At 58.6% G+C, this 27,179-nt stretch overlaps 2 protein-coding genes across 3 annotated transcripts; one reads left to right on the top strand and one right to left on the bottom strand.

Moving 5' to 3' along the window:
• The first annotated feature begins 1,365 nt into the window (after positions 1-1,365).
• On the top strand, positions 1,366-19,177 carry NOS3 (nitric oxide synthase 3). 2 transcript variants are annotated; one of them, XM_044392265.3, is made up of 26 exons: positions 1,366-1,557; positions 2,878-2,983; positions 3,292-3,440; positions 3,659-3,821; positions 5,100-5,191; positions 5,281-5,422; positions 5,622-5,761; positions 5,866-6,040; positions 6,534-6,635; positions 7,214-7,408; positions 7,527-7,600; positions 7,772-7,916; positions 8,168-8,272; positions 11,006-11,073; positions 11,491-11,607; positions 11,714-11,888; positions 13,758-13,890; positions 14,002-14,080; positions 14,202-14,389; positions 14,922-15,094; positions 15,362-15,572; positions 15,659-15,746; positions 16,797-16,918; positions 17,770-17,918; positions 18,284-18,478; positions 18,590-19,177. In XM_044392265.3, the coding sequence occupies exons 1-26, from the start codon at positions 1,397-1,399 to the stop codon at positions 18,749-18,751; spliced, it is 3,609 nt and encodes a 1,202-aa protein (XP_044248200.1). In that variant the 5' UTR covers positions 1,366-1,396; the 3' UTR covers positions 18,752-19,177. The 2 variants fall into 2 exon arrangements, with proteins under 2 accessions (XP_044248200.1, XP_026334936.1); XM_026479151.4 differs by having other exon boundaries at positions 2,881-2,983.
• A 693-nt stretch (positions 19,178-19,870) lies between these two features.
• On the bottom strand, positions 19,871-27,012 carry ATG9B (autophagy related 9B). The gene is made up of 14 exons (XM_026479083.3): positions 26,472-27,012; positions 26,311-26,354; positions 26,080-26,144; positions 25,739-25,900; positions 25,070-25,211; positions 22,797-23,551; positions 22,474-22,627; positions 22,072-22,251; positions 21,246-21,482; positions 20,943-21,076; positions 20,667-20,763; positions 20,346-20,469; positions 20,139-20,259; positions 19,871-19,955 (listed from the first exon to the last, which is right to left on the bottom strand). Exons 1-13 carry the CDS (start codon positions 27,010-27,012, stop codon positions 20,153-20,155), a joined length of 2,742 nt encoding a protein of 913 aa, XP_026334868.1. The 3' UTR covers positions 19,871-19,955; positions 20,139-20,152.
• Positions 27,013-27,179: the final 167 nt, after the last annotated feature.

Here is a 27,179-nt window from a genome sequence, read left to right on the forward strand (position 1 = left end):
CTTGCGCTTCTGCCTCCCACCTGCCTCTTTGTGAGAGAGGGGCAGCAAACCTCTCCAGGTGTCCAGGAGCCCAGGCCTCTTTATGTTTCCAAGGTCCCCTCGCCTTCCTCCCTCCAAACTGGCAGACCCTACCTTCTTGGTATGACCCCAGAGCTCGCAGCACAGCCTGTTCCTTCCGGCTAATCCGCCTGCCCGGCCCCCACCCAGGCGCACCCCAATCTTATCCTCCACTGCTTTTCAAAGGAGTCCAGCCAACACAAATCTACGTGTTTGTTTGTCTGCCTGTCTGCCTCTCCCAGTCTCTGCCTATTCCAGTCTCTCAACTTCCGTTGCTTTCCCACAGTTTCTCTTAGTCTCTGTGGCCTCAAATCCATGAGGCTCAGACCCCTGCAGACCCAAATGCCCCAGCTCATGGCCTTTCTCCAGACCCCTGATGGCTGAGAACTACAAACCCCAGTTTGCACGACTGCCCGAGGTGGATGAAGAGTGCTGGTGTGCACCATCTGCACTCTGGGAATTGTAGTTTCCTATCCCCGTGCTCTTGCTAGGGCTCCAAGATCTTCCCCGTGGGCAGTCCCTGCTCAGCACTAACTGCTGGGTCTATCTGCTGACCTACCACCCCCAGGGAAGCATGCGTCACTGGATGACAGGGTGGGGGTGGAGGCCCTGGATGGCAGCTTCCTGCTCTTTTGTGTCCCCCACTTGAGTCATGGGGGGCGGGGGTTCCAGGAAATTGGGGTTGGGAGGGGAAGGGATACCCTAATGCCACACTCAAGGACAAAGGGTCACTGCATCCTTGCTGAACTATATTCCCAAAAGCTCCAAAGCACTCAAAGGTGGGGGTCCAAGAGCACGTAGCTGTAGAGAGGGTGAGGAAGGGGAGCACCTGCAGTGACCCCAGAGGTCCCTGTGGTCACTAAGAGTCTGGGAACCATCCCCTGCTGCTGACACAGTGCTCACCTCCCACCCAATCTCTCAGAGCAAGGCCAACAAGGACAAGGTGGAAGTCCTCCACTCCGGCCAGACAACACACAAGGACCTCTCTGACCCTCTGATTGTCCACCCTGCCAACTCCACCCCTACCCCCTATCCCCACCCCCCCCCACACACACCCCTGCTCCTGCACTCCAGCCCCAGGGCTCCAAGAACACCTGGCTTCCCACTTATCAGTCCTAGTCCTCTAAGCGGAACCCAGGCGTCCGGCCCCCCACCCTCTGGGCGGGCATGGAGCCGAGGCTTTAGAGCCTCCCAGCCTGCCTTGTTCCTGTCCCATTGTGTGTGGGGCAGGGGCGGGGCAAGGGCCAGCACCGGAGAGCCCCCTCCCACTGCCCCCTCCCCTTCCTAAGGAAAAGGCCTGGGCTCTGCTCGGAGGGCCAGAGCTGAGGCAAGGCTGAACATGGGCAACTTGAAGAGTGTGGGCCAGGAACCCGGGCCCCCCTGCGGCCTGGGGCTGGGCCTGGGCCTGGGGCTGTGCGGCAAGCAGGGCCCTGCCTCCCCGACCTCCTCTGAGCCCAGCAGGGCACCGGCACCCGCGCCCCCACCAGCACTGGACCGCAGGTAAGGGCCCTGGTGGCTAGAAGCAGGGGGTGGGAGGGAGGGTGGCAAGCCCAGGAGCCCTGGCTGGCAAGGGCGGGAGCCTGTAGCCCAGCCAGGAGGGCCAGGTCGCCCACACAAAAGGGCTATCAGTATGGACAGAACAGGACAATCAGGGAGGCTCAGATAAGAGATCAGGATCAGGGCCAGCAGGCAGCAGGTGAAAGCGGGAGGTAAGGGTGCCAGTTGACCAGGTTTGAATGCTGCTCTGATGCCAAGAGCTGTTTGACTTTGAGCAAGTCACTTAACCTCTCTGAGCCTTCATGTATATAAAATATGGACATAGCAGTGATTGCTCCAGGGGATTGTTGTAAGTTTCTAGCTCGTGCAAGCCTTCAACAAACACTGATGCTTATTTAACAGAAAAAAAGGGGCTGGGGAGGATAGTTACAGGAGAGTGAGAAGATCCGCTCACAGAAAGAGGAGAGAGTTCGCCCAGGACAGTCAGGCCCTTGGGGTGGGAGGCTGAAAAGACTGAGCAAACAGGCCTTTTCCCTCGACTCCTGGCCTCACCTCCTAGTGTTCATCAACCCCCAAACTAACCTGCCATCCTCAGCCCCCAGAAGAGAGAAAGGGCAGCTGGAGGCCAGGTAGGGTGTCAGGCCAGGCAGGGTGGCGGGGGGCCTGGAGGCAGCTCCGTGGGGAAGGCTCCGCACAGGCGCACCACCGAGGTCCGAGTCCCTCCCTTCCTCCCCGCCGCAGGCCTCAGCCTCTGGGAGGAAGTGATAAGGCCTCTGAGGCTTCCCTTCACACGATGGTTACTGTCAGGAGGGGTGTGAGTGGGGAGGGAAATCTGAGCTGAGGAATCCCTGCAGGGGCTTCCCTCAGCTCAGCCAAGGGCTCCATCCCCCTCAAGGTAGGGTTCATCACAGCTCCAGGGAGTTGGACACCCCGCGTCCAGAAAAGGCGAGGTGGGCCCTGAACAGGGATGAGGACCCAGCCTTGGGTCAGGGGCTCAGGAGCTCAGCACTGCTGCCCTGGGCAGCCCAGGCTCTGGCAATACAAGAGAGGGGCGGGCCTGGGATTTTAAAGAGACCAGTTCTGCCCACAGGGCCTCTGGCAAGATTCCGAACTTTTCTGAGCCTCGGGTCCCTCGTCTGTAAATGAGGTGGCCGATACTGTCTACCTCCTAACTGCGTTGTGAGGGCTCATAGAGGAGACGTAAGGAAGCATGAGGCAGGCGAGCAATAAATCACAGGGCTTATTCATGTCGCCAGAGGGGTCTCTGGGGGCACATCCAGAAGGAAATACACTCCTCCCCATGACCCCTCTCCTGGGTCTCAGCAGCCCCCCGCTCACCCGGCCCCCGGACGGGCCCAAGTTCCCTCGCGTGAAGAACTGGGAGGTGGGGAGCATCACCTACGACACCCTGAGTGCCCAGTCACAGCAGGTAAGGCGGGGAGCCCTCCCCATCCCACATCAGGGTCAGCGTGGCTGAACTCAAAGAGACACCAGGAAGAGCCAGAGGAGCTAAGGGACACACAGGGGACTTTGGTGACTCCTAGCCTCCAGCCCTTGCCCCAAGTCCTGCCACAGCCCAGCCCAACTCACCCCGATTTCCAGTCCCAGCCCCAGCCCTGCACCCACACCTGCCCAGACCCACCTTCCCTCTGGTCCCACACCCTGCCTCTGCACCTGACCTAGTCCTGACCTCCATGCTCCCTGCTCTTTCTGCCTCTGCTCTCCACCCCAACCTAGGATGGGCCCTGCACCCCCAGACGCTGCCTGGGCTCTCTGGTATTTCCACGGAAACTGCAGAGCCGGCCGTCTCAGGACCCTCCACCCCCTGAGCAGCTGCTGAGCCAGGCCAGGGACTTCATCAACCAGTACTATAGCTCTATCAAGAGGTGAGACCGTGCCTTGAGACTCACAGCCCACCCGTGTCCTTTGACCTGGGGCCCTGGTCCTGCTGAGCCCTCAAAAGGATGATCACCTTCCCTAGGACCCACTCCCATCATCCCCCACCCTGACGCCAGCACCCACCAGCCTCCCCCCAACACCCACACAAAGCCTGGGGAACCTCTCCTCCCGACGTGACTTTCTTCTGCTCCCCTCTCCACCACAGGAGCGGCTCCCAGGCCCACGAGCAGAGGCTTCAGGAGATGGAAGCTGAGATAGCGGCCAAGGGCACCTACCAGCTTCGGGAGAGCGAGCTGGTGTTCGGAGCCAAGCAGGCCTGGCGAAATGCTCCCCGCTGCGTAGGCCGGATCCAATGGGGGAAGCTGCAGGTGTGGCTGGCCAGCAAGCACCCAGAATCGGGACTGAGGGACAAAAAAGAGGAAAGGAGCAGTGAGGGCAGCTCCTGATGCTTCCCTGGGGGGTCCCAAGCAGTGGGGAGATCCTTGCCCATTCCCTTAGAGATTGGTACCCTTGGGGAGCCCACAGGCTGGTAGTGAACACCTGGTTGTTAAGCCCCATAGCAATTGCTTGGCTGGCTGTGGAGAGAAACACCAGAAACACCCAAACATACTGAGTCAGTGAGGACAGCTGGGCAGTGATCCCAGGGAGTACTGTCTGAGCAACAGAAGCATTCTGGAAACGGTCCCTTGCTGCTTCTTCCCTGTGGGCCTCACTTGTCCAGCCCAGTCCTCCAGCACCTTGGCCTCACACCCTCCCTCACACTCCCACCCCTGGAATGGCCTAAGAGAAGCAAGCTGACCCACAGGGGAACTTAATCCATGACCTTGGCCTCTTTAGCTGTAACTGGCCACCAAAGAATTTGGAATAAAGCCACATGCTCAGTAAATCCCAAAGGAGTCACCAATAAAAGAACGATCCTATCTGACACTTGCATCCCCTTGAAGTTGTTCAAAGATCTAGCTCAACTTTGAACCCATCAGAGCTTCCATATTGAATCCCACTCACTGCTACATCCCTACCTTGGCCCCAGACCAGCCACTGCCACCCCCCGCTTCTGTCACTAACCCAAGCAGGTAAGGGACCTCCCAGCTCCCTGCTGATGGCCCCACTCAGCTAGTCAAGGTGGCTTCTCCCAGCATCAGAATGTCAGGACGGGCAGACTCCCCGGAGAGCCACCAAGTGCAGCCAGCTGCCTTCCCGCCATCAGTGTGCTCAGGGAGAGTCTGCTAACTGGCCCGGGGTCACTTGCCTTTGCTTGAGCACTGTGGGTAACGGGGAACCCACCACCCACACCCTTAGGTGGCCTCCCCGTCACTTGGTGCCTTTCCCCAATCATCAGTGTGGCAGTGACTGGGTCCCTCCTCTGTATCAGGTACTGAGTCAGCTTCTGCAGGGGTAGGGAGTTGTCCCAGCAAGGAGATAAGGAGCAGACCAGGCTACGTTGGGTGTGTGGGGTGCAGGGCAGGAAGGGGGGGTTCAGTGTGGGTGCAGATGGTCAGGGAGGCTCCCCAGAGAGGAAAGAACCGTGACGAGTGACCCCCGCAACCTTTAGAGGCTGCAGACGAGGTGGCTACTTACCTTCTCCTAGAGCTGAGACTCAGGAGCCCTGTCCCCCCTCCCCCCGCCCCCCGCCTTGGCTAGCTCAGGTGTTCGATGCCCGGGATTGCAGCTCTGCCCAGGAGATGTTCACCTACATCTGCAACCACATCAAGTATGCCACCAACCGGGGCAACCTCCGGTGAGTGCCCCTACACCGCGCCAGATGGCACCCCTCCCCGCGGTGGCAGTGAAGGCAGGGCTCTGACAGCTGTCGTCCCCATGTGTCAGCTCGGCCATCACAGTGTTCCCCCAGCGTGCCCCAGGCCGCGGAGACTTCCGAATCTGGAACAGCCAACTGGTGCGCTACGCGGGCTACAGGCAGCAGGACGGCTCGGTGCGGGGGGACCCAGCCAACGTGGAGATCACAGAGGTGTGCCCAGAGAGTCGGAGCGGGTGGAGGCCAGCCCATGAGGGCTCTGGGAGGAGGCGTGGGAGTCCAGTCAAAGAGTGACCAGTGGAACAGGGAAGGGGGACTCTGAGATAAAGGAGGGAGCTGCCAATGAAGGGGGTCCCTGAGGAGGGCAGGAGGTTGGGCCCCTCAGAGCTACCTCTGGCCCTGCCCCCCACAGCTCTGCATTCAGCACGGCTGGACCCCAGGAAACGGCCGCTTTGACGTGCTACCCCTACTGCTCCAGGCCCCAGATGAGCCCCCAGAACTCTTTGTTCTGCCCCCTGAGCTGGTCCTCGAGGTGCCCCTGGAGCACCCCACGTGAGCATGAGAGGGAATGGGGCAGGCGGAGGAGGGGCTGCCCGGGGGTGGCCTGGCAGGCCAGGCTCCACAGGCAGCCTGATCCCCTGCCCGGACACCCCCAGGCTGGAGTGGTTTGCGGCCTTGGGCCTGCGCTGGTATGCCCTCCCAGCGGTGAGCAACATGCTGCTGGAAATTGGGGGACTGGAGTTCCCTGCGGCCCCTTTCAGCGGCTGGTACATGAGCACTGAGATTGGCACGCGGAACCTGTGTGACCCTCACCGATATAATATCCTGGAGGTGAGGACCCATACGTAGGGAAGAGGACGTATCCCCTTTGGAGCCATTGCCTCGCAAATAGGTCCCCACGCTGTCAGCAAGTGGGAGCACCTGAGTGAGGTCCAGGCTGCCTCCTACACTAGAATTTTGGAGGGTTCTGGGACTGTGAATTTGGGGCAAAGGAATATACATGCATGGATACAAATATGCAGTTATTTTTCTGGGATCTATAGCTCTATAGCTTTCCTCAGATTCTCAAGGCAGATCTTGCAAAAACAATGTCATCTTAGAAAGGAGAAGTTAAAATCCAGGGCAGAGAAGTAACTGGTCCAGGGTCCCTCTCTGCTCAGGGGTGCCTTGCAGGCAAGAACCTGAACCCGCCCCAAACTAAGCAGTCTGGCCTCTCGATGGCCACCTACCCACCCTCACTCCTTCTACTCATGAGTTCCAAAGATGCTCTCCGTCCACTCCCCCAAACCTTGTCCCTACCAATGCCATGCACCCCCGCTCCCAGGATGTGGCGGTCTGCATGGACTTGGATACCCGGACAACCTCATCCCTGTGGAAAGACAGGGCCGCGGTGGAGATCAACTTGGCCGTGCTGCACAGTTACCAGGTACACTGGCCCAGACCGCCAGGAGGGAAGGGGCTGGGGCTGGAAGACAGGGAGGCACTTAGAGACAGGGGCAGGAGTTGGAAACAGCTGGAAGAACTACCATGGTCCATGGGGCACACTGGGCCCATGCTGCTGGGGACACAGCACCTACTACTCCAGGCGCCACAATATGGGGGTAGAGTGTGCTCGGAGCCCTGCTGATCAGGGCATGCTCGGTAATGCAGGCCCCCGGGGCAGACCGCATACATATTGTGATTTGTGGGACCCCCTGGATTCTGGAAACTCCAACTCCAGGACTGGAGGCCTGCTGAGCATTGTCGTTTGAGGAAACTAGTGCCTGCTGAGAACCTGGCCAGAGTTTAGGATGTTTTGGTTCAGGGGCAGGACAGAGCGACGTGGGAGACGGGAGCTGCTGGTGCCAAGCTTTGGGCTCGCGATGCATGCTGCAGCCAGGGGTGACAGCATGGTGGGGGAACAGCCTGGGTTAGATTTGGGGTGACCCAGGGCACAGCGGTGACTGGGGTCACAGGAGTGTGGGTCTGTAGGCTGAGTCTAAGCCCCTGCCTCCCCAACCCCAGCTGGCCAAAGTGACCATCGTGGACCACCATGCTGCCACTGCCTCCTTCATGAAGCACCTGGAGAACGAGCAGAAGGCTAGGGGGGGCTGCCCTGCCGACTGGGCCTGGATCGTGCCCCCCATCTCTGGCAGCCTCACCCCTGTCTTCCATCAGGAGATGGTCAACTATGTCCTGTCCCCGGCCTTCCGCTATCAGGTGCCCACCCCGCTGGCTCTCGCCCACTGTGGCCAGCTCTAACGAAGCAGCCCCCAGGGGCCTCCAAATGTTTGTTTTACTTATCTCCTCCTCCACTCCCCCCATCACTCCCCTGCAGCCAGACCCATGGAAGGGGAGTGCAACCAAGGGTGCCGGCATCACCAGGAAGAAGACCTTTAAGGAAGTGGCCAAGTAGGTGCCCTAGGAGCACTGCCCTTCCCCCACACCCAGCTGTAGCAGTGGGAAGGCCCCCACCCCCACACACCCACCACTCAGCGCCCCAAGACCTTGCTTGGACCATGCACCTGGGGAGGCTCTGGCTCCATGTCCTTGGGACCGCCCTCACCCTGCTCTCGCCTGCAGTGCGGTGAAGATCTCTGCCTCACTCATGGGCACTGTGATGGCAAAGCGAGTGAAGGCGACTATCCTGTATGGCTCCGAGACCGGCCGGGCCCAGAGCTACGCACAGCAGCTGGGGAGACTCTTCCGGAAGGCTTTCGACCCCCGGGTAGGGCTAAGCCCAGAGGAGTGGGGATCTGGGAAGGGGAAGGGGGCCCATCCATATATTTAGATGTGCCCCAGAGGACAGAAGAGGGTCACAAGTCAGAGCCCAGGAGAAAGCCCGGGATCCAAACGGATTCAGGGATCAAGTCTGCGCCTGAGTCAGGGTCTGAACTGTGCCCTGCCAGGGCGGGTCAGAGTAGAAGTGCCAGGACAGCAGGGGCCAAGTCCCTGGGACATCGGTCTTCTCGTCCACAGGTCCTGTGCATGGATGAGTACGATGTGGTGTCCCTTGAACATGAGACACTGGTGTTGGTGGTGACCAGCACATTTGGGAATGGTGATCCCCCAGAGAACGGAGAGGTAAGGCCTAGCAGGAAAGGGGCCACAGGAAACGAGGGGAGATTCAAAATGGGGAGGCTGGGCAGGAACCCCACCTCCATGATGGAGAGTGGAGATGCCTTGAGAGTCCCGCAGAGTGTGTGTGTGGACACTGCACTGGGACCCAAGAGCCTGCACAAACCAGACTCCAGCCCCACCTCCACACACACCTGCTTCAGTGTGTCACTGGGTCATTTCCATTGTCCCTGCAAGTGTTTAATATGTGGAAGGCATTTGGCTGGCCAACGAGGTCAGACTGCTCTCAAGCACTGACAAGTTAGAAAAAGTGCGATACTCCACTTACTGCTCAATTTCAGCTTTCTCTTTTCTTCTTTCCTTAACAAAAGAAAAGAGCACTGCTCGGATGGCAACAGAGATTAGGCAACTTCACTTTCTGCACAAATCTTTAAAGAAACAAACTAGAGCACCCCCACTGACCACTTTATCATCAGCCATTATCTTCCCAGCTTCGTCCCTGGCAGCCCCGCTACAGGCATTCCTCGTACTCTTGGCTGTTGCAGCTTCTAGGTGATAAAGGTCTCCTGAGCACTCGGCACCTCCCCAAGCAGCCCAGAGCAGAACGCTGAGGCAAGACTTCCCCCCGACCCCGTGCTGCCCACTTCAGCTGTCATTCTGATCTGCCTTGTAAAGAACAATAGATCACTGACTTTTTTAGTATAAAAGCAGTATTTACGCCCACATGACCCACTACCCTATAAAGACATAGAACATTTCCATCACCTAGGCAGTCCCCTTGTCAGTGCCCCCAGCCAGCCCCTTCCCAGTCCATCCCTTCTGTCAGCCAGGTTACTTTGGCCTGCTCTAGGATGTCACAGAAAGGCGAGCACACAGTAAGGACTCGGCCCACGTCTGAGGCTCATCTCACTGTGAGTGATTTGGTAACTTGCTCCTTTCTACTGCCGAGCAGCCCGAGGCGTTCACTGTGTGAACGCACCGTGTGTTTCTCTGTTCTCCTGCTGACGGACACTTGGGCCGTTTCCAGGGTTTAGCTATTATGAATAAAGCTGTTATGAACATTCTTGGGCAAGGCTTTTGTGGGCTTATGTTTTCATTTCTCTTGAATAAATACCTAGGAGTGGAATTGCTAGGTCATCGGACAGATGTATGTTTAACTTCAAAAAACACGAAAAAAAAACCAAAAAACTGCCAAACAGCCACAGGGACTGAACTGCACCTCTAACTTCTGTGCATTTCAGTGTATGTAAATTTCACCTCTTTTTCTTTTCTTTTTTTTTTTTTTAGTGGTGCAAACCTAGGAATACGGCCCACAGAAAACGGGGTGTATTCACCAAAGTCACTAATAAGAATGTTTACAGCAGCATTATTCATAACAGCCCCAGACTGGAAACAATTCCAATGACGGTCCACAGCAGAACGGATACATACATTGTGGTCTATTCAAATTCTAGGCAGCAATGATGGTGAATGGCTCACAACCACCCGACACAGATGAATCTGAACACTCAATGTAGAGGGAAAGGAGACAAACACAAGAGAATCCAACCGTAGGGTTCACTTTGTATTCAGTTCAGAAACAGGCAAAAAGAATCCATGGTGTTTCAATCAGGAGAGTGGTTGCCCCCCTGGGGTGGGAGGTGGTAACTGGGGGTCCAAAGCTGAATTCTAGGTTCTAGCAACATTTCCTGAGAGGAGGCTGACGACACAAGTATGTTCAGTTTGTGAAAATCTAGAAAGCTGTACATTTGTGATATGTGTGCTTCTCTGAACGTATTATGCTTCAACAAAAGGTTCAAAAAATAAAATTAAGGTAGCACACACTAATTATGGTGAATCTAGAGACACACCACCCAAACGCACCTACCACTAACGCGGGGGTGTTCCGGGCTTGCCACGTTTTAGGTTTTGCTGTGTGAAGGTGTCCCTGTAGCTCTTAGCTGTTTCCGTGGCAGCACCTGACACAGCTCAGCCTTCTAGAAGATGTTCGTGCCACCGACTAGCAATGGAGGCAATGCAGGGAGAGGGAGGGCTGTTTTCCACCTATCAAGTTGGCTGAAACATTAAGGACTGGCCACATGCTGTGTTGGCAGGAGTGAGCAAAGAGCGTGTCTCTTGCTGCGGGCTGGTCTGACCACCCACTTCATCCTGCCTTTAAATCCTGACTCAGCAGCTCCCCTTGCAAGGACTACCCTAACGAAACACTCAAAAGAGGAGGCGGGCATGTATATGTACAAGTGCTGGAGCACTGGTCACACACCGCCCAGATATCCTGAGTCAGACAGAGTCTCCTCCATGTGGTCCATGCAAATGTGGGCACACTGTGCAGCCATTCAAAAGGAGGTCAGTCTTGGTGTGTGGACCTGGAAGGAGGTCCATGATAGGTTACTGAGGAAAAAGCAGGTAAGTATGGTGTGGCCCCATTTTTACTTTTTGAAAAAACTATAAATACACATATATATGGAAGTTCAACCAAACAGATGTAGGAGTTTAAACACCTGCCCATAGGGTACATGCCTTGGGGGCAAGGACTGGAGGAAAGGTTAGGGTAGATTTTTGTCTTTTATTACTTTATGGTTCTGTAATGTTTTCAAAAAGCCAATACCAGTTTTAAAATTTTCAAAACAAATTAAAATCAGAATTTACAAATAATAAGGATCAGCTGACTGCAGTTTTAAACTTCTGTGTGGTTTGAAATAAAACAAAACCAACCATGATACCAACACTTCCCCTCCCCAGAGTTTTGCGGCGGCCCTGATGGAGATGTCCGGCCCCTACAACAGTTCCCCTCGGCCAGAACAGCACAAGTGAGTGGGGCTGGGAGCTTGGGGGGAGGTGGTAGGGAGGGCAGTGGGGCATTTGGAGACAATGAGGAAAGGAGGGCTGAAATGTTGTCCCTCCATGCCTCCAACAAGCTGGAGGATGGATGTAGGAGGCCTGGACACCCATCACAGCTCAGGAGCCCCTCCCTCCTTGCGACCCGGCCATTCGCAGCCCCCGGGGACTCTGAGGGCTGGTCAGTCCTCAGATCCCCTTCAGAAAGGGCAAGGGAGGCACACTGGGGCCTGAAGGCACAGAGATCCCTGGGTGACAAAGCCAAGCCCAAGGGCAAGGTCTTTCCTATCCCAGATGCAGAGAGCCTGGAGCTGTCCCTGAGCTATGTCTGGGCCTGCACCATGCTCCCAGTTCTCTGTGACAGCCCTGTCTTTGTCTTCTCTTGCCAGGAGTTACAAAATCCGCTTCAACAGCGTCTCCTGCTCAGACCCGCTGGTGTCCTCCTGGAGGCGGAAGAGAAAGGAGTCCAGTAACACAGACAGCGCAGGGGCCCTGGGCACCCTCAGGTGTGGGAGCTGCACTGAGGGGAGGCATGGGGGGGAGGGCAAGCTGCCTGGGCATACATGAGGCGGGGACGGGTGTGGGCTCCAGTGACGGCTCCCTGAACCCCAGGTTCTGTGTGTTCGGGCTGGGATCCCGGGCATACCCCCACTTCTGCGCCTTTGCTCGTGCGGTGGACACACGGCTGGAGGAGCTGGGTGGGGAGCGGCTGCTGCAGCTGGGCCAGGGAGATGAGCTGTGTGGCCAGGAGGAGGCCTTCCGTGGCTGGGCCCAGGCCGCCTTCCAGGTGAGCCCCTGGGCCTGTTCACACATGTGACCCGGGCTTCCCCTCCCACCCCAATTCTGGCTCACTCCCACCTGCACCCCTCCCCCTTGAGACATGCAATATTGAGGCTGGAGGCCTTGCTGCTGCCCTGATTGTTTGGTTCTCTGGTCCCATCCTGTTCCTTCTAAAATCCATCCTCATTTCGCCACTGGACAGCCAGCCCTCCTGGCTCAGTCCTCAGCAGTGGGTGATCCGACCCTAACAACATGGCAGGTGCCTGGCCCAGGCAGAGGAGAGCAGACAGGGCCACGGTAGGCAGACCTTCAGCCAGGCATAGATGGGGCCCCTGAGTGGGCGCCCAGAGAAAGAGCATGCAGGGCAGGCAGGGCGGAGGGAGAGGAGAAGGCCCAAGAGAAGGCTGGACAGAGGCAAGGGCTGAAACTGAGGCCAACACAGAACCCACAGGAAGTCAGAGGCCAGACAGGCTTGGGGTGGCGCCTGGACCGATGGTGTCCTGCCTGGCTCAGGGAAGTGCAAGAAGGGGTGCATCCCAGGGCTGTGACTTTCTCAGGCAGGGCTTCCCCCAGAGGCAGCTCGGCCTGGTCTGGGGATTATGCCTGGAGGTGAGCAGACTCCTGCCTGTCCTGACACTCCTGTTCACACATGTGACCCGGGCTTCCCCTCCCACCCCAATTCTGGCTCACTCCCACCTGCACCCCTCCCCCTTGAGACATGCAATGTTGTAGGGCAGTGCTGGCCCGCCCAGGGTTCCCAGGCTTGAGCTTAGCAAGTCTGGCCTGATGGAGCCAAGGGGGACATGCAAGCAGGGGGGCTGTGGGGTTGCCTGGCGGGTTTGTGGAGGGTTTGCTGGGGAGGAGAAAGTCAAGCTGAAAAAATAGATAGGCTCAGGTTGGGAGGAGAATGGGAACGGAAAACAAGAATCCAGATGCAAGGAAGCGACTGGAAGCTAGGAGCGGGACAGGAAAAGGGGCACAAGGTGAAGTTTTAGGGATGCTGCTTTAGAGACGCAGGGTCAACAAGAGGAACATTCAGCTAGAAGCAGGAAGACGCTGAACGAACGAGGGTGGTAGCAGTGGGGGTAGGAAGGAAGGGAGGGGGGCAAGGAAGGAAGGAAGAGATATAAGACCTTACACACACAAAAGAAAGATTAACAGGACTAGTGATATGCGAGTTGGGAGGAGAGGGAGCAACCAATCATGGGTGAGCCCTGGATTTCAAGCCTGGGCCAGGACCAGCAGTGTGCAGGACTCCTACCTGAGCAGAAACAAATAGGATATGCACCCTCCCAGGGGTCCTGCCCCGGGGCCCCTCCAGCCCCAGTGAGCAACGCAGGAAGGACAGAGCAGCCACAGCCACCCAAATGTGGTGTCCCACTCTGGGAGCACTGTAGGGTTTTACATAAAGCCTCTCATTTCATCCTCCCTGGAACCTAATGATGCGGAAAGATGGGTCAGTGAGGCACGTGGAATGTAAGCAGAGGAGTCGGAATCTGAACACAGCTCTGCGCACACTGACACATTCACTGAGTGCTGCTGTGTACCGGGCACCGTGTTCCCTGAGACAGTAACACTCACCAGACTGAGGAACTGGTGGGTGTGACACTGGTAAATACGTGCAAACGGAGAGCTAGTGCAGTGGCCAAGCCATGCCATGGGCCGAAGAACAGGCCCCGTCAGCCTAAGCCACCGGGGCCGCTGAGGCCACAGGCATGAGCCGCGGAAGGGCGCCTCCCACTCCCAGGCCCCCCCACTCTCACAGTCCCAGGAACGGAAGGAAGGTGGCCACTGGGGACCCCACAGCCCAGCTCAGCCTCCTGCCTCAGGCTCCCTGAGCTTCTCACTGTTCCGGCCCTCACCCCTTGCCCCTCAGGCCTCCTGTGAGACTTTCTGCGTGGGAGAGGATGCCAAGGCCGCCGCCCGGGATATATTCAGCCCCAAACGGAGCTGGAAGCGCCAAAGGTACCGGCTGAGTGCCCAGGCTGAGGGCCTCCAGCTGCTGCCAGGTGAGGCTCTGGCCTTCCCCTGACTCTGCTGGCCCTCTGGGCTCCCAGGGTCCCAGGACTCACTGTCAGGGGCCCGGCCAGGTTCCCGGCTCAGTCTCAGTCTCCCCCCAGGCCTGATCCACGTGCACAGGAGGAAAATGTTCCAGGCTACGGTCCTCTCAGTGGAAAACCTGCAAAGCAGCAAGTCCACGTGAGGAGGACCACTTCCCCCACACGCACACCTGCCCTGGCCCCTCCGCCCCTCTGTCCCAGCACGCTCCCTCCCACGCCCTCCTTGCCCCCTTCTAACTGCCCCAACTCCTCACCCCCAGCCGGGCCACGATCCTGGTGCGCCTAGACACTGGAGGCCAGGAGGCGCTGCAGTACCAGCCCGGCGACCACATAGGCATCTGCCCGCCCAACCGGCCCGGCCTTGTGGAGGCGCTGCTGAGCCGTGTGGAGGATCCGCCTCCACCAGGAGAGCCAGTGGCAGTGGAGCAGCTGGAGAAGGGCAGCCCTGGTGAGGTGGAGCGGTCTGGGGCACAAGGGACGTCCCCTGGCCTCAGGGTCCCCTTGAGCTGAGGAACTGGTAGAGGGCTGCCACCTCCCCTGACAGCCATAATGCCTGTGCTCAGAGCTGGCTGTGTTCCCTCCTGTTGGGCTGACCTTGTGGCTGGATGGTCCACAGAGCATGGCTCCTTTCTCAGTACCTAACTGCCTACCGCCAAAAGGCCGCCCCCTCCCTCTGGGCTCCCCCCAAAGTCTCCTCCTGACAGCCTCGCCTGCTCTGTAGGGGGCCTCGGGTCTACCTCCTGCCACACCAGTGCCTGGCGTTAAAATAAGAACCCGGACCAACCCAAACCAGCCAGAGGCCCCCAAACACACACACACACAGGCTACCCAGACAGGCCCACCACCACTGTTCAAGGGCAAGGTCTCCAATAAAACACAAGGTGTGGTCAGTCCCAGGATACCCCCCAAGCAATGACCACCTCAGACTCTGCAGTTCTGGCTGGCCCCTTCCTCAGACCTCCCCTGTACATCACCCCCAGGTGGCCCGCCCCCCAGCTGGGTTCGGGACCCCCGGCTGCCCCCATGCACACTGCGCCAGGCTCTCACCTTCTTCCTGGACATCACTTCCCCGCCCAGCCCTCAACTCCTTCGACTGCTCAGCACCCTGGCCGAAGAGTCCAGCGAACAGCAGGAGCTCGAGAGCCTCAGCCAGGTGCGGGCAGCCCCAATGGGCAGCAGGGGCTCGAGAGGCAGGAGGAGCCGGGTGGGGAAGGGAGTCCACCTGGCTAGCGCACCCTGGGGTTTAAGACCTAGCTCTGGAGTCATTAATTCATCTCGAATTCTCGGTGCTCAAGAAATGTTTGTTGGCCTGAACTAAGGAGGGCGAAACCCCAGGAGGCTCAGCTCAGGAGGAGTCAAGAAGGGAGGTCAGCAGGCAGGGTAGGGAGGTTCTGAGCCCATTGCGCCCTGCTCCCACCAGGACCCGCGGCGCTACGAGGAGTGGAAGTGGTTCCGCTGCCCCACGCTGCTGGAGGTGCTGGAGCAGTTCCCCTCCGTGGCACTACCTGCCCCCCTGCTCCTCACCCAGCTGCCCCTGCTCCAGCCCCGGTACTACTCGGTCAGCTCAGCACCCAGCGCCCACCCAGGAGAGATCCACCTCACGGTAGCCGTGCTGGCATACAGGACGCAGGGTGAGCTGATGGAGGGCCAGGGTCAGGGCCACACAGTGACCCTGGGACGGGCCCCTCATTGGCACCCTCTCCTCACCACCCCCCAGATGGACTGGGCCCCCTTCATTATGGAGTCTGCTCCACATGGCTAAGCCAACTGAAGGCCGGAGATCCTGTACCCTGCTTCATCAGGGGGTGAGTGAGTACTTCAGGGGATGGAGGTGGAAGGGGCACCGAGAAGAGAGTGTCTGCCCAAGCAGGGGTGGACAAAGTGCCACACGGATGGCCAGGGACAGATGGAGGAATCGGCAGGTGGCTGACACAAGGTGAGGGTGGGAGCTTTGGTTAGAGGCATGATGGGGAGCAGGGAGGACCCACTTAACACATATCTAGAATGGGGTATCTGGTTAAGCTACTTCGGAACTTTGACTAAGCTTTGGGTGTTTCGCTAATTAGGACTTAGGGTCCTGTCCCAAAGCTTTCCTTCCCAGAGACAGGGCTGGGATTCGACCAGCAGGCCCTGATGCTTTTAGGTAAACTATGTCCCTCGCTACATCTTTGGGGTCAGTCTGATATTGGGAGGCATGGCACTTGGGAACTGTACCCTGTTCAAGGCCAAGTCCCCACTTAGTCTGGGGAGAACTAGTTAGGTTACCATAGCATCACTGAGGACTCAAAGAAAGTAAAAGATCGCAGGATACCCTTTCCTTGTGCTGGGTTCAAAAGCCCTGCCTCATCCAGCAGCCGGGACCCAAAGCCTCGATTGGGGGTTGGGAGGGACTAAAAGGAGTTCCCAGGACATGCACCAGTTGGGTCCAGTAACCCAAACCCATCCAGGAGGCTAAATCACAAACTGTACCAATCTACTGAATATAAACCAAATACCAACATTAAGGCTAGGATTTAAAATAAACACTCAGTGAACTTCTTATGAACCAAAAGCTGTCCTTCCCTTCCCATATTTTGTAAATCGCCTAAATTGAGATATCAGAACATTCTTCAGTTCAAATTGACTCATATTCCCTTTGACCCATCCTCCAGAGATACAGGTGCAGGGAGTTTCTGCCTGCAAGTAGAGTTCTTTTCATAAACACACTGTGCCCACTCTGAGCTAGACTGTGTCGTAAGCACTTGACAACACATTTACCAGTGGAAGTGGAGTTCTCCTCTCCCCTCTCAGTTGAAGTTGGTAAGAATGTGGGAGCTGGGAAAGCACAGGGGCCTGACAGCGTGTTCCTTCACTAGGGCTCCCTCCTTCCGGCTGCCGCCTGATCCCAGCTTGCCCTGCATTCTAGTGGGCCCTGGCACAGGCATTGCCCCCTTCCGGGGATTTTGGCAGGAGCGGCTGCATGACATTGACAGCAAAGGTGAGACTGGGGGCCAAGGGAATGACTGGAAGGCAGGAGGGAGTCACTACAATCTAGGGGAAAAGGGACGGGGGCTACAAGACAGAAGCCAGGTAGGAAAGAGGGCAAGGAATGGGCCACAGAGGTGAAAAGAAGCTTATTAGACCAAGAGAAGGGCAGTGCCCTGTTGGTCCGGCTTCCTGGGGCTAGACACAAAGTAGGTGTGGGACAGGGTTAAGGACAAGGGGTAAGGGGAACTGGAAATCTAGAGAGAATGGGGCTAAAACTCAGAAGGCAGAAATGTCCAGAAGTGGCAGAAATGTCCACTCAGAAGGCAAAGTGTACTTGGGACTGTGCCAGAGCTCACCTAGATGTGTCCAAGACCCAAGGAAGCTACAGGGTGTTCAGGCTGGACACAGGGTGTGCAAGACAGCTGGTAAATCGAAAGGAAGGGGCTGTGACTGATAAAAAGGCAGATTATGTGGAAGCTGAGGATGTGCAAGAGTATGGGGTTGGAGCCCGGACAGGGCTAGATGGAGTCCTAGAACTTCCGTGTTAGATGGTGCCAAGCGCTTGGAATTCCAAGTCAGAAGGCCCACGTTCTAGTGCAATGCCACCACTGGTCATTCCACCGGAGGAGCCACCACCTCTTGCACACCTCTGCTTTTCCCTGAGCGTCTTCTCTGTAAATCGGGGCCAGGCGAGGTCTCTGTGAGAGCATCCTGCACTCTCCTGGAGGCTAGTCAGCCGAGAGTGGTTGTTTCCACTCGAAAGGCTTGGGCTGTCCGCCTGGGCGAGGTTAGCCAGTGGGAGATGTCGCTAGGGCTGCGCCCCGGGGAGAGAGCTCTCCCAAGCCGCAGTGCTGCTTGCAGGGCTGCAGCCCGCCCCCATGACTTTGGTGTTCGGCTGCCGATGCTCCCAGCTCGACCACCTTTACCGCGACGAGGTGCAGGATGCCCAGCAGCGCGGAGTTTTTGGGCGCGTCCTCACCGCCTTCTCCCGGGAGCCCGACAGCCCTAAGGTGCGACACCCTGAGGGCGCGGGGGTAACCTGACACTAGGCACCGGTGAAGGCCCGAGGGGCGCTCGGGAGGGGCGGGCGGGCCCAGGCCCGGCCCCACCCCCTCTAGAGCGCACCCTCCGCCCCGCCCCTCAGCTCCCACCCCAAGGACTCAGACAACCGCCCCCACTCGGCCCCTCCCGCGGGCCTTTTGGTCTCCCTCACCTTCACCCTAGCCCCGCCCCTTGCTTGGCTCCACCTCTCTAGACCCCAGCGCCGCGCATTTAGGAGCTGTCTGGCCGGCGGAGAGACGGTTCGCACCCGGTGCCGGACCCTCCCCCCAGGACCCCTCTCCCAGGGCACGCCCCTAATCCCGGCTTCCCTCAGACCTACGTGCAAGACATCCTGCGGACGGAGCTGGCTGCTGAGGTGCACCGCGTGCTGTGCCTCGAGCGGGGCCACATGTTTGTGTGCGGCGACGTCACCATGGCAACCAGCGTCCTGCAGACGGTGCAGCGAATCCTAGCGACGGAGGGCGACATGGAGCTGGACGAGGCCGGCGACGTCATCGGCGTGCTGCGGGTGCGGGGGGCGGGGCCGTGCCCGGGGCGGGGCCGTGCCCGGGGCGGGGCCGTGCCCGGGGCGGGGCCCACTCCTCCTTGGATCCGACCTGTTCTGGCCCTTTCCCCGCAGGATCAGCAACGCTATCACGAGGACATTTTCGGGCTCACACTGCGCACGCAGGAAGTGACAAGCCGCATACGCACCCAGAGCTTTTCCTTGCAGGAGCGACATCTGCGGGGCGCAGTGCCCTGGGCGTTCGACCCGCCCGGCCCGGACACTCCCAGCCCCTGAGAGCCCTCCTGTTTTTCATCCCAGTTCCGGCAGTGGGGCCGTCAGTCCACTCTGGCTCTGCGGCTCTCCTGTCGGAGTTGCCAGACCAGCCACCTCTCCCCTCCCGAGGTGCCTTCCCCTCTTTGTCCAGAGTGTGCCCTAAATCGCCTTATTCACGGAAATGAGTGAAATGTCCCTCTCTAGGTCTGTTTACTTGCCCCAGGTCCAGAGCCCCCCCTCTCAGGTCCTACTGTCACCCCCTTTGTGTTCCTTAGGTGAGTTTTAGATTCCCTTTACCTCTCTCAGGAGTATCTTATCTCGAAACCTAATCTCTAAATCATTCAAATATTTATTATTGAAAATTCCCCATAAGAGACTGGACCAGATGTTATGAGAGCTACTAAGACGCCTAACCCAGCCCCATCGATTAAAATTACAGAATGACAAGCTTTGTCTTTTAATTTGTGCAGATGAAGGTCATGGTAATTCTTTGGAAGGCAGTCCTACCCTACATTCTCCACTCTGACCAATGCTCTAGAAATGTGGTTTCCAGCCAATCACAGACAGTTCTGTGTTGCCTCCTTGCTCTTGGTTGAGAAGCAGGTACAGCCTTCAGCTGTCAGCAGGGGGAATGCCAGAGACTAAGGTCACAAAGATGTGTGACACAGCCAGGAGCAACCTTTACTGCTGGTTTCAGGATGAGCGGCCACACCCACTTCCTCCGACGTCACCCTAGTGCTGAACTCCAAAGACATCAGCCCTCCATAGTTTTTCCACTCACAAGTCCCCATGGCCCCCCTCCACAAGTCCCGTGGGACCCTGAAGGCCAGGCTGGCTTGAAGAGCCCACTGCCGTCAGGTCCTGTCCCTCACTGTTTCCCTTACATTTAGCTAGGCCTCCGCCTTGGCCCTGTACTTCACCCTGAGAATACCTGGGGAGTGCTTCCCAGGCAATTGCTCCAGAACAGCTAGTTGGGGTGGTGTCCCCTTAGCGCCCCCAGGTGGGGATCATCTCTAAGACTTGTTTCCAGATCTTTTGGCATCTCCTCTCCTACCCTTTCTTGGCTCTCCCGGGTGAGCTCATCACTAACCTCCCCCAAGTCCTGACCAACTAGAGCGTCCTTAGGCCTACGGTTTGGGGGGGGGGGGAGGGTCTCTGAAGAGGGCTCGGCGTCATGTCCTTCCACTCCATCTTGTCTGATCTACAGCTGGAGAAGCCAGGGAACCTGGGGGAGGAGAAGGCTCTTGGCAAGCATTCCAGGGGGTTAGGTTCCAAAGATGACCATCCGCATCACCCTGAATTCCCACCACTGCCCCCAATCCCTCCAAGTGGGGCTCCACCCAATTTTCTATTCATTCCCCAATCCCCCCCCCACCCCCACCCTCCTGCTCCATTAGACAACACTGACCCTGAGGAGCCCTCTCAGTCAGTACCAGCGGCCTGACCAGTCTCCTGAAACTGTCCAGGGAGCAGATTCTGGGTCCTCTGGGTTCTCCACTGCTGTCTGGGGCTGGAGGCAGGACTGGAGCCTGGTGAGAAAAGCCATCAGCTGGCCGGTGTGGTGATGCCCACTGTCCACCCAGGGTCTGTCCCCTGCACACCCTGACCACCTCACCATCACTTGACCAGGATGGCTTCTCCTCATCGGGCGAGAGTGTCTGGGAGGGGCTGGACCAGGGCCTGGACAGGGAAGAGGCTGAAGCCTCGCCCCACAGTTCCTGCTGCTGCTGTTGATGGAGCTAAATGGAAGGAAGAGGAATGGTGGGCTCTCTCGTGCCACACAGTGGGAAACCCAGCCCCTGGACTAGGTGCAGAGGCTTTTCAGCTCTTCCAGCTCCTACCGAGTACTTCCTTACACTCTACCCCCCCCACCCCATCTGCATTTCATTCAGCTGCTTTCTCCCTACATTTCTCTTTCTGGCACCCCTCTGCTCACCTGGTGCAGGTAGATAGCATGAAGACTCATCTCAGCAGAAGCAAGCTCTGGAAGCTGGGCCAGCTTCAGGCCCCCAGTGCCTCCTGGGGACACACAGCTGGAACAGAGGGCACAGTACACCAAAGACATGCCTCTCCCCCCTGCACCCCACAGCGAGGGCCAGATTTGATTTCCCCTTCCGAGGGCCCATGTATACTCCTCCTGGAGGACCAGCCCCCACCCCTACCACCACGCCCCCACCATGGCTGCCCTGCCTCTCCAGCCCCCCCTCCTCACCTCGGGTCCTGGGCAAGGCGGGAAATGGAGGCCAGCAGGCTAGCTGTGGCTGCGGCTGGGCAGGGAGTCGTGGGGCTCAGGTCCCGTGGGGGCAGGAGGGGCTGCACCAAGAGGTTGGCCAGAAAGGCCTCAGGCTGGGAGCAAGAGAAGAGGGCATCAGAAGAGAGGACAGAAGGGGAGGGAGGAAGTCCAGGGAATGACTGAGAGCAAGCTAGACCAAGGAGCAGGTTAATACAAAAAGTGAGAGGGACAGGAGGGACTTCGAGTGGTGAGGGCAGAAGGGCAGGCCAAGCTGCAACTCACCAGAGGTGAGGAAGAATCACTGAGCACCCCAGGCGTAGGGGGGCTGCGAACAGAGGTGGCGCCCCAGGCAGCTGCATCTTGTTGTACTCTGCCCCGAAGGTGCCCTAGGAACTTGGAGCTGTGCCCAGGGGGGCGCCATTGTGGATGCACGAGGGAGAACCTCATCAAGGAGAGCTCAGTCTTTCCATCCTCCGCGCGCTGAGACAGTGAGGCCTCTGTCTGTCCTGCCGAGAGCCACTGAGAACAAGAACAGTCAGTCGTTCAGATGCTGTGCACACTGCTCTTACAGCTTCAGTGGGAGCCTCGTGGGGTAGGCGGGACAGGAAACACTGGCCCGTGTTCCAGGTCAAAGAACAGAGGCCACGATGGGGCCTTGCTCAAGATCACCCAAGAACAAAGCAGTAAAGCAGGACCGGGGTCTAGAGCCAGCACTAGGGGAGGGTGTGGGCTTAATGTTTCGCCAGCCTGTGTACACTGGACCCCAGGGCTGGCCTGACCGCCTGCTTCCAGCCCCACCTACTGACCAGTTCATACCTCTGCCTCTCTGACAGTCTTTCCTCCCACTTACTGGAGTTGCAATGTGCTGAGAACTCTGTAAGGGTTCTAGACACATCATCTCCTGTAATCCTCACAGCCCTGTACCTTAGCTACAGTCACTGTCCTTATTTGACAGATAAGGACACTAATGTGTGGGGAAGTGAAGTGACTAGCTCAAGGTCACAGGTGGCAAGCAATGGAGCTTGGGGGGGAACCCAGCTCTGCTTTGAGTGAGGCAAGCAAAGCCCTACCCAACCACAACCCCACACAGCCAGGGATGGGCTCTAACCTGAGGGTGGCCGTGGCGCTTCACATCCATAAGGGCAAAGGAACAGATGTCCCCAACTCCAGCCACATCCACAGTGAAGTGATGAAAAAAGTCAATGATCTCCAGAGAACGAGGGCAGAACCAGAAGAGCAGAAACAGCGGAGTGAGGAGTGGGGACAGGAGCTCCTCCAGGAGGGAGACCTGGGGAAGCAAGGTGAGGCTAAGAAGGGCATGTTGAGGGGTCCACGCTCACAATCAGGACCAAGAGATCCCCAGGGCCGCTCGCCGGGGCCGGAAACCTCTAAGCCTCCCGGCTCCTGGGATGGCCAGCCCCGAGCCGAGCCCATTTGTCCCACGCCTTCTCCTGGGCGCCCTCGGGCTGCCCGGGTATTTCCGCAGCCCCCCTTCGGGGCGGACCCTCACCGCTCGGTACTGCAACAGCCGCGCCATCTGCCGGTAAGCGCTGGCCCGGCCCGCGGGGCCGGGCTCCTCTGGGAGGTAGTGCATGTGCGCCAAAGCCGCCTGCAGCAGGAACTGCGGGGAACGACTCCGACCCTGCTCTTCCGGAATGAAAGACCTGGAGAGCGGGTGGGGGTGGAGAAGGGGCCTGCAGTTAGGATGTGCGGACGGGCGGCGGGGCTGGGGGCGGGGGGCAGGGCTGACGGCCTGAAGGGTAGGGATTGGCGGGAGGCTCGGCCCCCGGTCAGAGGAATGTCCCCCTCCTCTCCGGACGAGCTCCCCAGCACCTGGCCACGGTGGCCGTGACCCCGAGCGCGGTCATGGCGGTGAGCACGTGCTCCACGGCCAGCACGTCCTCGTCGTAGACGGTGAGCACGAGCAGTGCGGCGAAGAGCGCGCCAGCGAAGAAGACGACCTGGCGGGCCAGCAGCGCGAGCAGGGGCGCGGGGGGCGCCGCGGCGCGCAGGAAGGCGGCGGCCGGGCGGTAGGCGCGGGCCAGGCGCGCACGCAGCTCGTGCGGCAGCTCGTTGAAGTGGCGCAGCTGCAGGTGGGCCAGGCGAGACCAGCGGCGCGCCCCCAGCGCCCCGGGCTCCCGCCGCAGCAGCTCCGCGTGGCTGTAGAAGGCGTGCAGCACCTGCCAGGCCAGCACCAGCGGGCTCAGCGCCAGGTTCACAGCGGCCAGCAGCAGCACCGTGCGCCGCCAGCGCGCGGCTAGGGCGCCCCGCTGGTCGCTGCGCTTGTAGGCGTCGGGCAGCTCCCAGCCCCCGCGGAAGAGCGAGAAGGGCCCGCGGAAGAGAAGCAGGTCGACGTTGAGCGCCAGGCCGCGGCTGAGGAAGGCCGCACTGCCTCCCCAGGGCAGTGCGCAGCGGGCCGGCAGCAGGCCCTTGTTGGCCAGAGCCACCTTGTAGTTGGTGTAGCGCAGGATGCGGTGGTGGACGTCGAGCTCGGTCAGCGGCCGCGGCTGCACGCACAGCCCCCCGCTCTTCTGTAGTGCCAGCAGGCGGGACTGCACCTCGGCCCAGGGCACCGAGCTGAGCTCCTCCTGAGGAGAGGGCACTGCTGAGCGCCAGCAAGCTGGATCCTGCCGCACGGTGGTGCCCAAACTCACCTTGACCAGGGCTACATCCCTCGTTTGCCCTCTCCCCACCTTGGTCTCCCAGCGTCCTCGAAGGCGTGAAACCTGCCACCTTTCCCTTTCTGCCCTCTCTTGCCCTCCCCTGACCTTGTCACTAACAATCAGGACACTTCTTTCTTCCTTTCATCCTCTTCTGAATTGTGTTCCTCCTGCCCCTGCCTCTCTTGAGGCCATGAGTCACATGCTTCCCGGTGACACCTACTCATTTAACTTCTTCAGGTATCTGATTTCAGCTCCTGAAGAGCATCTGTTCTGGACCCTCCCCCTCCACCCGGAAGTTCTTCACCTACAGCACGGAACTGCTGCCAGGAATGCAAAGTCTCTCTCCTTCCCGTTCCTAGGGTGCTGGCCCGCACAGGACCAGAAGCCTCCTTGTCTCAGCATGCTTTGAGACCCCCGAGCCCCATCCCACTCCACCACCAGATTAACCTGCCTAAGACACTGGCCGTGTCCATGTCTGGTGGGATGCTGTCAGATCTCACTTGGGGCTCATCTGCAAACCTCATGTTAGCCCAGTTTCACCCAGCTGCCCCAGTCCGGCTTAGTCAAGTCCCTCCAGGCCAGCCTCTCCAGTCCATCCCAGGCTCTCCCCTTCCCCTGAAAGGAATAGGGGAGGAGAAGAAGGGAGGAGGAGGAAGGGAAGAGTCAGCAGCCTCCTGGAGGAGCAGTGGTGTAACTCCCGCCCTCCCCGACCTGTGCTACCCTGGCCCTCTCCATCCTCCCTGCACTCTGCCTGTGCTCCCCTACTCAAGGGGCTTTCTGAAACCTCTCCGCCTCGCTGTGCAGGAGAGCTGTGTGGAAGGTTCTGCACTTCTGAGGGAAGCAAGGGAAGCTGGCTGCAGAAGGTAGCCTTTGAGCTGAGTCTTAAAGAAAGAACGTAGGAACAGAACAAGAAGAAGATGGGGAGGAAAGAAAGGGCAAAGCATGAACGGGGACAGGGAAGGGGCCCATCACAGTGGTCCACTGCAATAGGGAGTGAGGCCAGACAGGGGGGTGGGATCCCCCGATGGGGCCTGACCATTCAGTTGCAGGCCAGTGGGTCCATCTCAGTGCTGCCCCACTTCCTGCATCAGCACTTGGAATGCCCTCCTATTTCCTAGCCTTCCCAGCCCCGCCCGAATTCCTGCTGCCCTGTAAAGCCAGATGGCCACCCTTCCTCTAAATACCTACTGTTTCGACCACAAGCATGTGACCATAAATCATCTTCCATAATCTAACTAAATCAACAAAATCCCACTAGGGTCAGGACCATGTTTTCTAAGGTGGTACCCCACCTCCTAACATTACTCAGGGCCTGGGCAGGTGTCCATAAGGCCTTCTGCCTGCTTTCCACTGGGTCCTTCTGTCTGCACAGCCCCCACTCCTCCCCTATTCTCTGCCCCCTCTGACAGGGACCCCATCCACAGCCTCGCCCACCCAGCTCACCGGGGGGATGTGCAGGGCCTCCCTGTAAAACACCTGGATGTCCCAGTAGCTGAAGAGGTTGCAGACCGAGCGAAGCAGCTGTAAGAGCCAGAAGGCCGCAGCCAGGATCAGCAGGAAGACCAGCAGGGGGCTGGAGCGGATCCTGTGTGGGGCGGGACAGATAGCAGCGAGAAAGTGGGGGCCCAATAGAAAGGGAGACTAGACTTGGGGAGAGATGGAAAAGTCACAGAGAGGGGGACCCAGCTAAACCAGCGGTTCTCAAAGTGTACACCCTGGGAATCCCTGAGTGTCTGCAAGGTCCAGATTTTTTTCAGGGAACATTCAGGTTTTCTGCTGTTTTCACGCTCATTCTCTCGTGAGGGTACAATGGACTTTTCCAGAGGCTATGTGTGTGACATCGTGTCGGCAGCCGATGGAATGTGTGCTTCTGCATTCTTAGATTTTAAAGTTATTCTCAGCTTTACTCTCTAATAAGATAATTATAAATAGAGAGATATGATTCTCATAAACAAAAGCTCTGGAGTGTTTTTGATCGAGTTTAAGTGTATAAAAGGTGTCCTGAGACCAAAAACTTGGAGAACAGCTGATTTGGATCAAGGGACAAAAGGAGGGGGGGGGTTCTTGTCTGCTCCTCTCCCCCTGTCGTTCCCCCAGCCAGCTGTCACTCACCGCTGGGCACACTGGGAGGAGGACAGGATGGCATCTGCCAAGGTTACTTTGTTGTGGAGCAACCCAGGTCTCGTCCGGTTGTTTGGCTGGTTGGCAAAGAGGATGTTGTAATCCACACACCGAAGGAGGAAGGTTGTGAAGGTGACAATGAAGACAAATTGTCTGGGAGACAGGGAGTGAGGTGATCAGCCTCCAGGCCAGCCCCGGGGGGTCCTCCCCACCCTGCTGAGCCCCTGGGCTGCTGGGGGCGAAGGGGGTGGCCACGCTGGGGGGACTAGAAGCGGCAGGCACTACTGAGGAAGCAAGATGACAGAGTTTGGGGGTTGGGACAAGTATCTCACCCCAACTGGAAGACATCCTCCAGCAGGATGCAGGCAAAGCCATTTCTCTGGTGGTAGCTGTAGATGTGACAGCGCGTCAAGAAATAAGCCTGAGGCATGATGGGCCTTTCTTGAGGACCCCTCTCCCTCACTCCCCCAAAGCACTGCATCCTCAGAGCCTCCCTGCCAAAAATGGCACCAGCCCCCAGAGGTCCCCCATGCCACTCCTGCCCAGTCGAGTACAAAGGATATCTTGGTGAAGAAGCTGTCCAGGTTCTGGATGTGGTGCCAAGAGCCTGGGCACAGAGAAGAGACTGTTGGGACTTGGCTCTCACCTGAGTGACCAGTTCACACCCTCAGGAGCCCCCAGGCCCTCCCCAGTACTCCCCTCGCAGCCCCACACCCACACTTACCTCGGAGCCCTTCAGGCACATGGAGCAGGGGCTGCTGCTCCTCTCCATGGAGGGGTGAATCTTGGGACCCCTCAGGGTCACAGTCTTCCAGCCGCTCATAATCCTGCTCAGGGATCAGAGGGCCTATCCGCAGCCCAGGAGGGTCCTGGGGGCATCGGCGTGAGGGAGGGGGAGTCACTGAGGCCAGGGGTGGGGTGGAGTGGGAGCCCCATGAGGGAGGAGCAGAGATGGGGGTCATCGCAGGCTGTGCCTGCGTTGTTGGGGTGGGGAGGGCACTGTGGCGAGGCTGAGAGGCCCCTGGGGCCTGCACCGCTGGGCAGGGGGGTCCCAGGGCCAGAGGGGGAGCTGAGGAAGGGGAGCTTCTTGTGTGAGGGGCAGGGGACAGAGAGAAGATGGAAATCCTCCCTCCGCCAGGCCCCCGACATGGAGGAGGAGGAAGAGGAGGCAGGGGCATGGGGAGGAGAGGCACCGATCCAGGCCCCAGGTCTCCCCACCGCCCCAGCCGCCCTCTGCTCCCCCCCCAGCCCACTCGCCTCACCATCAGGCCACTAGCTTCTCTGGAAAGCTTGGAAGGACGGGAGCTGCTGCTGCTTCCACAGAGGTCTGGGGTGCTAAGCAGGGACTTCAACAAGGATAGTGACAACAACAGCGTGGTGACTCAGTCAGGGCAGCCCTCAGGCGTCCCAGCTCTCAGTCACCTGTCTGACC

This window comes from Ursus arctos, unplaced genomic scaffold (genome assembly GCF_023065955.2).
Source record: "Ursus arctos isolate Adak ecotype North America unplaced genomic scaffold, UrsArc2.0 scaffold_3, whole genome shotgun sequence".
Lineage (NCBI taxonomy): Eukaryota > Metazoa > Chordata > Mammalia > Carnivora > Ursidae > Ursus > Ursus arctos.

What these genes read in the sequence shown, in the direction of transcription:
- NOS3 (XM_044392265.3), top strand. Translation starts at nt 1,397, where the DNA reads ATGGGCAACTTGAAGAGTGTGGGCCAGGAACCCGGGCCCCCCTGCGGC. An exon ending in CCAACGTGGAGATCACAGAG is followed by an intron (nt 5,423 to 5,621) that starts GTGTGCCCAGAG and finishes TGCCCCCCACAG; the next exon opens with CTCTGCATTCAGCACGGCTG. An exon ending in GCATGACATTGACAGCAAAG is followed by an intron (nt 16,919 to 17,769) that starts GTGAGACTGGGG and finishes TGCTGCTTGCAG; the next exon opens with GGCTGCAGCCCGCCCCCATG.
- ATG9B (XM_026479083.3), bottom strand. Translation starts at nt 27,012, where the DNA reads ATGGTGAGGCGAGTGGGCTGGGGGGGGAGCAGAGGGCGGCTGGGGCGG. An exon ending in AGGCCCTGCACATCCCCCCG is followed by an intron (nt 23,552 to 25,069) that starts GTGAGCTGGGTG and finishes CCCTCTCCTCAG; the next exon opens with GAGGAGCTCAGCTCGGTGCC. An exon ending in ATGCTATCTACCTGCACCAG is followed by an intron (nt 20,470 to 20,666) that starts GTGAGCAGAGGG and finishes CCTTCCATTTAG; the next exon opens with CTCCATCAACAGCAGCAGCA.